This window comes from Epinephelus lanceolatus, chromosome 8 (genome assembly GCF_041903045.1).
Source record: "Epinephelus lanceolatus isolate andai-2023 chromosome 8, ASM4190304v1, whole genome shotgun sequence".
Classification (NCBI taxonomy): domain Eukaryota; kingdom Metazoa; phylum Chordata; class Actinopteri; order Perciformes; family Serranidae; genus Epinephelus; species Epinephelus lanceolatus.
In genome coordinates this window covers 28,126,799-28,136,902 of record NC_135741.1, presented here as the reverse complement: position 1 = coordinate 28,136,902, position 10,104 = coordinate 28,126,799, and the positions used below count along the sequence as shown (strand labels likewise).

At 41.2% G+C, this 10,104-nt stretch overlaps 1 protein-coding gene across 1 annotated transcript; it reads right to left on the bottom strand.

Moving 5' to 3' along the window:
• Positions 1–4,345: 4,345 nt before the first annotated feature.
• Positions 4,346–7,511, bottom strand: LOC117258111 (uncharacterized). The gene is made up of 7 exons (XM_078170415.1): positions 7,437–7,511; positions 6,319–6,904; positions 5,769–6,080; positions 5,485–5,617; positions 5,198–5,303; positions 4,591–5,096; positions 4,346–4,445 (listed from the first exon to the last, which is right to left on the bottom strand). Exons 1-6 carry the CDS (start codon positions 7,509–7,511, stop codon positions 4,854–4,856), a joined length of 1,455 nt encoding a protein of 484 aa, XP_078026541.1. The 3' UTR covers positions 4,346–4,445; positions 4,591–4,853.
• Between the last annotated feature and the right edge of the window lie 2,593 nt (positions 7,512–10,104).

The following is a 10,104-nucleotide window of genomic DNA, read 5'->3' as shown; positions in this document are numbered from 1 at the left end:
GCTAAAGACACGCTGAAGACGAAAAGGCTCCAGGCTCTTTGAACTGTCCACTGCAGCATTTCTTCACTCTCCGCTCTCATGGCCGGTGGAACCTGGAGAGACAAACATGTAGAGACCGTGTGAGAAAGGGGAACCGTGAGAGCAGAAGGTGCCTTTGTCATCCAGCTATTATTGCAGCTATTAGCAGTTCTGTGGGGCTATTTTTAGCTCAGTGGTTACATGTGCTGAGGAGCTGGACATGTACTCGCAGCCAGTCCTCCCTCTGGGTCACTGTTACAGCTCACAACAAGGACCCCTGCTTTATAAACAAGCTTAGCCAAGGACACGGTGGCGTTTTATCATTTCTCTCTGCTCGGCTGTACGAGCCCTTCAGAGGACGACCTCCCCTACCCCCCGTTTACAAGCACTCCCATCTATCTTTAGCTCCTCGGTGCTCTCTGGATGAGCAAGGGGAGCTAAATTTAGACCGCTGCTGCCCAGAATAGAGCACGCATGCATTCCCAAACACATACTATACACACAGACACACACACAAAACTGATTTCAATACTGCTTTTATTAAGTTCGGGCAAAACTGAGAATTAAAAAATTGGCAACTCATCGCAAACACCCAGCCTTTGTGCAGACAGACCAAATATAAAGACATCACATTTTGGGTTTCCTGCACCTTATGCTTTATTCTGCTGAACTTAGACCTGTTGTCCTCGTTCGTGGACACTTCTTTTGTGCCATCTAGTGGTAGTAAGAGCGTAATACACTAATCCATGAAAAAACAAGATGGCAGCCATCTCTGCCAAGTCAGTGTGGACAAGGTCCAAAACCTGATCACATGTTATGATTGACACTTGTTTATTTATGATAAATAAAGTTTGCAGTTTGATATGGCAACAAATTTGAGCTGTCTCTGTCTCTGTCTCTGTCCCTGTCCTGTCCTCTGTAAACCAGCTGTAGCTTCTTCACTGTGCCTTCTCGAGAGGAATCCCCTACGTCTCCATCTCGCATCCAAACCGCAGCTGTGATGCTTGGGAAGAGGCGCTCCCCACATCTGGAATAGTCACAAGCGCAATTCTCTCGTTTTCGAATTCCCCACCAAATTATTTAGCAATGTCAATTTGCTGCATCTCAGGTGCAGCCGCTGTGTTGGATTTGCTCTGCACCGCTCCTCTCTACTATGAGACACAGACTACACTACAGGCGCTTTTCAACTGGTGGTGCTGCGACTCCTCTGGACCTACTTTTGAGTCTTTACTCTAACAGATGCCACTGCAAATGTGGCGAATTACAATACATGTGTTATTTATTTACCACTATGCAAATAAACCTTACTCTGGTTCTAGCTGCTCAGAAAAGTACAAACATACACACACACACACACACACACACAAAACAAAATTAGTCTACAGTAACGAGAGTAAATGTAATTCGGCATCCCTCCTCAAGCCAACATCTGTATGTAGGTCCCATGTGGGCAGTAAATGGGCTGAAAAATGGGCTCCCAATGGGACTGTCCACAGGGTACAAATTGACCCAATGCCATTTGCCCACATGGATGGTTTATCTATAACATGCCCATTGTGAACCTGTACCTTCTTGGTACCCATAGCATTAGCATAACCCATATGGGCGAATGGTAATGGGGCCAACATGGAACCCGTGGACAGTCCCATATTTCAGCCCATTTACTACCCACGTGGGACCTACATACACATGTTGGCGGGGTGCACATTAGTTAGTAGGTAGGCTACTTTACAGATTATATCAGACTGGCATACAAAACATAGGATCATTTTTTAAATTTTGATATGATGCAGAGTTGGGGATTAAAGTAGTTTGAATCAGCTTTTAATCAGCTACAAAATTTCAATGATGTATTTGTTATAATATAACAATAGAAAGTGTCCTTATATTTTATGGGGCATTCTTCACTTTAACTACAATTTGCTGCAAACATCTATTTCTATCTGTATTGCTACTTTTCACACAAGTAACAGAGGACATTTTGCCTCCTCCCAGATACAATAGAGGTAAATGATTTATGTTGCTCACAGCATTAAAATATTACATCTAAAATGAGTCTCAGAGACTCTTTCCAGAACTAGCGTCCCTCACAGACATCATTGTGATCAGTTTTCATTGGAACTGTATATTACTGAATTAATAGTTGTTATGAATAATGTTTGGGTGACCCTTTGATGGATCTGTTCTTTTATCCTGTAGGCTTAACCCACACATGTAATGCTGACATATTGTAGGCTACTTAGAGCTGGCACACCGTGACCAGTGGTTGAAATGAGGGGGGATGCCATTCCCTTTGTTAGAAAATTGACCAAAAAGCATCCCCCTTGTTAATCTAGAATCTGTGTGTGCAGGCACGGATGTAATCTGGGGGGCAGGGGACATGTCCCCTGCACTTCCCGTATCTGTGCCCTCCGTCCCCCGCACTTTTTACAGCCGTTACAACCGTTCAATTTGTTTTTAACATGTGGTAACGTGTCTCGTTTGTTATATTCTCTGAGCAGCTCAAATGCATATTTTGGTTTTCTTATTCTCCCAGCTTAACTTCTTAACTTTTTATCTTCACATGATTGTATCCTCCTCACTATTAATCAGCAACTATTTTTCACTAAAACTATCTGAATTTTCTGTACATGGCAGCTCCTCTGGACACTGGGTGAATTCCTGCATTCAATATAACATGTTTTTTATTTAAATTACCTTAAATGCCAAAATATCTTTTTTCCTGTCCACAGAAATGACTAGGTTTTTCCTCCTCGACATGTTTGCATTTTTGTGTTTTCCCCCGTCTGTGCCTTTTTTTTTTTTTTTTTTTTTTTTTTTCACTGTTGTGTGTTTTTTACATATGTTGGATTTCATTTTGTTAATCACGCATAAAGGTTTTACTGCAGCAATTCTGGCTTGCTGCTATTTTCTGCTGCAGGCTACACTCTAAAAAGTAAGATGACTAATTCATTTTTACAAAATATGTTGCAAAAAATGCACACATTCAACATTCAACCACAATATACAGAGTGGTTTATGGTAAAATGACTCTGAATTATTAAAAAACCCCATTGGATTTCCTCTTGTTACCACCGCCAAGGAGGTTATGTTTTCGCCAGTTTTTGTCTGTCTGCAAAATAACTCAAAAAGTTATGAACGGATTTTGATGAAATTTTCAGTAAAGGTGGATAATGGGACAAGGAACAGACAATAAAATTTTGGTGGCGATCAGCTGAAGCAAAGTGGATAAAATAATAAATAAAGTCTATCGTCTGACAGCCTCAGCAGCAATTCCAGTTTCTAAAGACGGCCAAAATAGCGCCATCTGGTGGCCGGAAAGCACATCTTGTTCTACTTGCTAAATATTGTTGTAATTGTAAAGTTGAAATTAATGTTCTGTGATGGAAAAAAAGAAAGTGAAAAATACAAAAAGAACATATTATATTCTGTGTTGGTACAAAATAAAAATGAAATAAATACACCACAGTGTCTCCATGGTGAAGGCATATATAACCTAATAATGATAGTGATGCAAATAACCTAATTGTGATGCAGGCTGCAAAATCTGATGCAGAGGGGGAGGGAATATCACCTACTTGGCGGAGGTCTGAGTGCTTTTCTATTTTGTTGTATGCAGGTAGTTTTGCAGGTAGTATTTGGATAGAGTCCATGTACATAGAGAAAGTTTTTTTAATTTGAAATGTAGAGTTGGTATTTAATGAACGAAATGTGGTTTTAAACAGAAAATTGACGAATTGGCTAATTGTAAGAGAGGCAGGTAGAAAGGTAAAAAATATCTTACGGAAAGTTTAGGTTAACACTTGTTAGCAATTGTAAAACTATTGATTTTATAAAGCAAATATCACAAATTTGCCTAAAGAGGCTTCACAATCGGAACAGCATATGACACCCTCTGTCCTTAGACCCTACGTATGGATGAGGAGAATCTCCACAGAGGTGGGATCCCTTTCCCAGGACAGACAGACAGGCAATAAATGTCAGTGTGAACAGGACAGACCAACAAGTAAAGTCACAGTATGGACATTAAGAATGACAAAGTAATAGACACGCTGTAAATGATTATGAATGTGTATTTTAGACAGTGATTAGAACAATATAAAAATATATAACTATACATATTTACATTTATATATACATATATATATGAACAGTATAATAAATAAACAAATAAATAAATAGATAAATAAATAAATAAATAGATAAATAAATAAATAAATAAATAAATAAATAGATAAATAGATAAATAGATAGCTGAATAATAAATAAATAAATAAATAAATAATATTTCAGATGTCCTCTATTTCTTGGCCTTCTTTAAGATCTTGTCCAGTGATAATCTTTCCTTTACTGGAACGATCTTTGTCCACAGTTTGATGAAGTCCTTGTGGTCGGCCAATTTTAAGAGGACTATCTGTCCATGGTGCCTATGGAGAAAGACATTTCTCATTTAGCTCAGTATTCAGAAAAATTAAATTATGACTGTGGAAACACTGGACGAAGAAACAGGAGCTGCAAGTTCACAAGATTGTGCAAAATGTTACACTAAATCTAAAGAACTTGATAACTCACCTCACTTCTGGTGCACCATCGACACACATCTTGGAGACAGCAAGAAGGAAGCGCTCTGTGAGTGTCCTTCCTGCTGTCAAGATGTGAGCTGCTCCCAGACTGTCAGCCAGCTGGTGCAGATGTTGAGCCATGCTGCCTCTGACTGCAGCACATCGGTGGCTGCGGAGGGGCAAAGACAGGGGAATATAAGACACTATGTTTCATTATCATATTTAACTTTGTTTTAAGGTTTTTTGCTGATAAAATAAACCTCTTCTCTCCTCTTACCTCAGGCCTGCGTTCAAAAGAGCGCTCACAATGCGACCACGGCTGCAGCTGTCTACCAGGGCGTCGAGAGCCAGATTAGCCTGCTGGTGAATGAAGGCACTCGTTGTCTGTGCCAGTTTCAGCAGCAAGGCTCGTCCTGTTCCCTCTGCCTCTGGGTCCATGGCCTTTCGGAGGTGAACGTACAGCTCTGCCAAGGTGTCCATTGCTTCACAAGCAACGGCTGAGCGTAAGTTGTTCACCTGTATAGTGAGAATAAACATCATCAGTGAAAGCTGTAGTGTGCACACTCATAGACACATGCTGGCAAATGAAAATGCATAGAGGAAAGTGTGTACAATACCTCCTCGATGAGAACCAGACACACTTCATGCAGTTTTGTCCTCAGTGTGTCTGGGTGGTGCTGTGCAAGAGCCTGAATGATTTTCAAGCTGTCGATTTTCTTCTCCCTGTATGTTAAAATGTAAAGTATAATTAACCTCATAAAAGTTACTGTTACCAACATGTGCTGGCTCCATATTGATGTGAAACTGACAGGCTTCATGTCAAAGTAGTTGCAACATGACTGACTTAAGATTAAACATTTGTTGAGCTGGTACAACAGACTGCTCTGTGTTGTCGGTGTCTTACCAGTCATCTAAGGAGAGCAGCTTGAAACAGGCAGACAGGCTCTGCACAGGGTCGGTCAACGGCTGTAGCTCCGTCTTCTTGACCTTTTTGTCCACTGCAGCGTTAGGGCTGCAGTCGGTGGTTGTGTCCTTGCCTGGTAAAAGGCAAAACAGTCTTTACTCATGTCCTGTCATTCATAGCACTGTACTCACAGTAGCTATTATAATTCTTTACAGAAAACTATAAGAAACCCATGAGTACAGTTCACAGCGTTGACTACAATTATTCAGGATATCAGAACTTACCTGCCACGCTGACGGCTTTTGCGGGACACAGGGCCACCCCGGGTCGAGTCCCTCGTTTCCGGGCCTGGGGAACTCTTGGAGGGGTGGGAGCCAAAGGCGTCTCCACAGGGGTTGCTGTCGGAGCAGGTGCAGGGCGTGTCATGGTAGGTGGTGCAGGGACCCTTTTGGGTGCCGCTGCAGGGGTCGTCTTTGGAGCTGCTGGAGGTCGAGGTGAAGGGATGGAGGCCAGCTGGAGGCATTTCAGTCTCTCCACAAAAGCCTTGACTTTCCCTTTAGCCGATTGTAGCCTACATCCATCGGCTACCTCTTTCTCTGTTAGCGCAAAAAAAGGATCACATAAATTTCGACTGTTCCCATACCCAGTGAGTAACTTAGATGTAAGTGTTGTACTTGTAATAAAGTGTTGTAATATTTGAGATGATGTCCAATGATTTAGCAAAAAATTCCCATGCTGTTTGAGTCTAACAGGAACATAAACAACCAGAAGGAACAGCAGGTGTTCCCACAAAAGCTAATCTGTCCCTAAAAGAGTTTGTCTTGAGGAACTGACCTGCTCCACTGTGTTTGGCTGAAAGTACAGGCAGACGAGACGTTCTTCTCCTGAACAGTGGGACTGCTCGACGAGGAAGAGGAGGAGTTGTTGGTTCCTCAATCAGAGCAATGGCCCTCAGCTCACTGGGTGTTTGACAATCAACCGAGCTGAGGGAGGAGGTTGAGCTCTGGTCTCGGTCTGCCATTTGAGCCTCCTTGCATGTGAGGGCAGCCATCTGGCTGCCAAGAAGCACCTTCTCCCAGAAGGAGTCGTCCTCCTCATCAAGACTTCCAGGCCTCTGGTGTCTGTCGATGACCTCAGTGTTGAAACGAGGAACATCTGAACGAGGGGCGATCCTCCTTCTTCGTTGGGGAGATCTGATGCTTGTTTTTGGGAAAGGTGGTGGTCGAGGTGAAGGCAGGGTGACGTCCTGAACGGGGAGTCCCAGTCTCCCCAGAACAGCGTCATTTCGGGCTTTTGTCGCAGTGCACAGGTTTTCTGCCTGGCGAACTAACGTAGCCCTCCCTGCCCTCTGGGAGTCCAGGATGCTGGACTCACTGGTCGAGCCATCAGGATTCTGATGTCCACGGTGGCTCCCAGGTTGCTGTGGAAATAAAGCACAACACTATTGAGTAACTTGGTAATCATTACAGTTGAGATGATCCACTTTGACTCAGTTATGAACAGAAGGAAGATCAGAGATGACAGTTTTTCCTCAATTGTTTCAGCACATTTCCTGAAACTGTAGCTCAACTTCTCAAAACTCTAAACACAAAACTTTTCTTTTGAAAACTCAGTAAATGTCTTGCAAAATGAAACACTGCACTTAAAACCACATTCCCGCTTCTCAAAACCAATTCTTTCCACCAAAACAAAGCAAAAATTGCAAAACAGTTGATACTGCAACACTGTCAGAGCTCTGAGAATACACAGATGTTACCTATTTTGACAAAACTCACAATAAATGAACTGATACTATAGGTAACAGCACGGTAAAAATATGATTTAGAATTTCAATTGTAGTGAAAACAATTAGAGTTTAGCAGTCTGGAGTCTTTTTGATGAAACATTAGCTTCAAGTTTTCAGAGCTGGGAGAATATTTGTGTTTTTGTGTGCAAAAGAGTTGATTACTTACACCACCATCCTCGTTGTTCTTGTGGATCCACTTCCGAAATGGGAGGCAGATCTTCGACAAGTTGCAATTCTCCATACTTTTTCAAAAACCAACTCAATTGTTCGAAAGACGAAACAACTGTGTGTGTACTCTTCTCTCAGTGAGATCAGTGTGAGACTGACAAGTGCAGGGGGTACTTGTAGAGATTCAAGCAATCAAAGAGATTCTGTGTTCCATTCTAAACTCTCCTGTTCCATTCTGTTCTGTGTGTGTGTGTGTGTAATTTACACATATGCAACATAAATATTAGATTTGCATTGTACATACTATATTTCATCTCAAAACATGGTTCACGTTGAAGGACAGGAACAACCCTGATCCAGCTCACCTGCACATCTCACCCTCACTTCTGCATTTTTTCAGCTCTTTTACATTAATTTCCACTTTCTCTTCAACTGATCCTTCTGTATATCCCTCAGTATGTCATCTCCAGTCATATTTTGATGTTTACTATAACCAGATCGAAATAGCTTTAATCAGACATTTATTGCCAAACATTATTTTAACGGGAGAAAGACAGAAAGGGTGTTCTGATCCCTAATATGAACTCTCTCTCTGTATTGGGGCCTCAAAGGGTAACTTTGGTATTTCTCAACCTGGACATTATTTTCCCATGTTTTTGTATCTAAGTAACTAATGGAGACAAAACTAAGCACTCGAGGCACAGTCAATGTACATCCAAGTAAAGCTTGTTTCGGTCACTGACGGGCTCAGACTGTTACTATTAAGTGTTTGACAACATGGTAGAAAGGATCCCTACAGAGACAGAGCTTTGCATTAATGAGTAACATCCTTTTTGTTTAATCAGAAACAGCCCCGAACTCAACTCAACTCACCAAACACACCACGGGTAGTCCATTACTATGCAATGACACATCACTTACTGTACAGCAGCAGCTCCAAAAAAAAGTTGGGATGCTGTGTAAAACAGAAATAAAAACAGAATGCAAGGATTTGCAAAAACTGATGTTCAATGCTCAAAAAACACCTGTTCAAACATTTCACAGGTTAACTGGTTAACTGGTGGTGCAAGATTCACTACTTTGTGAAAAACTGTGTGGGCAAACAAAAGTCCAACAAAATGTTTCTCAATGCCCCTGTCCCAGCTTTTATGGAACGTGTCCCAGGGATCAAATTCAGTGTGTTTATTTACATTAAACAATAAAGTTGATCAGTTTGAACATTAAATATCTCCTTTTTGGACTGTATTCAACTGAACATGGGTCAAAAATGATTTGCAAATCATTGCATTCTGTTTTTATTTACATTTTACACAGCCTCCCCACTTTTCTGGACTCAAGGTTGCTGCTGTAAGTTTAACTTTGAGGCAGCTTTTGGGGCTTGTACTATTTCCCAATTCTGTCTCATGACAAATTTTCCTCGTTGCACTTTTAAAAACGTCACTATCTACACATTGAAATGGAAACTTTATAAAACTAACAAACAAACAAAAAAAAAACGATTATTTTGTTCAGGTCCAGATCAGATTTGTCCTACCATGCTGCTGCATAAACAATAAGTAAACATTATTATTATCATTTCGTCAGGATAACATTAAGACACGGGGGAGCCTGTGTAAGAATGACCTACCAACACAATGTGTGCATTTGCAATGTGTGTTAAGTGGCAATAAAATATATTTCAGAGGACATGTCTGTACTATTAACCACATTTATGAGATGGTCGCACATTCTGTTGTAAATTTCATACCTGACAGAATGAGCTATACTGTACCTTTCACTGCAGTAACAGAGGTACACATTAGGGAATTCATTTTGTGGCTTTTCAACATACCTCTACTGGCGTGGTAATAAAAGGTATTAAGGTGAAAGCCATGCCCTATTGCCTTTATAAACTAATTATTATTTTGCTGAAAAAGTAACATGACCACTGTTCACTGAAGGTCAAAGTTTGGGACCATTTTCCCAACATACATACGGATAAAGAGAATTACACACAGTCTTTTTATTACAGTGGCGCACACATAAAACCAATGTTTCCATGGAGCGTTTCCCTGCGTCATCCCCCTCAATGTAACAGTTTACTACAACAAATACTCACAACGCAGGTATTAAGACAGGAATATTTTCACACACGTACATCAGAAATCAAAGAAGAACTTCTCCCAATATATGAAAATGAGCAGTTTAGGTTCGTGTCTTGAGGCTCGTCCGTGACACAGCACAGTCGAGTGCATGGATTGGCAGCACCTTATCAGTATCAGGGGACTGGATCAGATGGACAGTCCAATCTCACTGCAAAGACGGCCAGACTCATCTGAAACTGAATACGTGCAAAGCTGCATGCTGTCTCATGAGGGGACAAAATGTAAATGTGCAGACCGTCTCATTGATGTGCTGTTGTCAGGGCTCAGAGACGAGACGCAGTGTTGTTTTTCAAGGAAGTCAGAAGTCAGATTTCATCCACAGAAAAAAAACAAAAAACGTAAGCAAGAATACAGGGAGTAAAACAAGACATGGAAACACATCAAAATAAGACATGTGAATGCGAGGGAATTAAAAGTATAGGAGGGGAATGCCTTTGAATGAAATTTCTGTTCCCTCAAATTTATATTTCAGGAGAGAAGCTCTTTATATAAGTGTGTAATCATCTCCCTCACTTGAAAATG

Bases quoted from the DNA above. Each gene is read 5' to 3' on its own strand.
- LOC117258111 (XM_078170415.1), bottom strand. From the start codon at position 7,511: ATGGAGAATTGCAACTTGTCGAAGATCTGCCTCCCATTTCGGAAGTGG. The intron at 5,618-5,768 runs GTAAGTTCTGAT...GCCTTTTACCAG, and splicing joins AAAAGCCGTCAGCGTGGCAG to GCAAGGACACAACCACCGAC. The intron at 5,304-5,484 runs GTAAGACACCGA...TTTAACATACAG, and splicing joins CTGCTCTCCTTAGATGACTG to GGAGAAGAAAATCGACAGCT.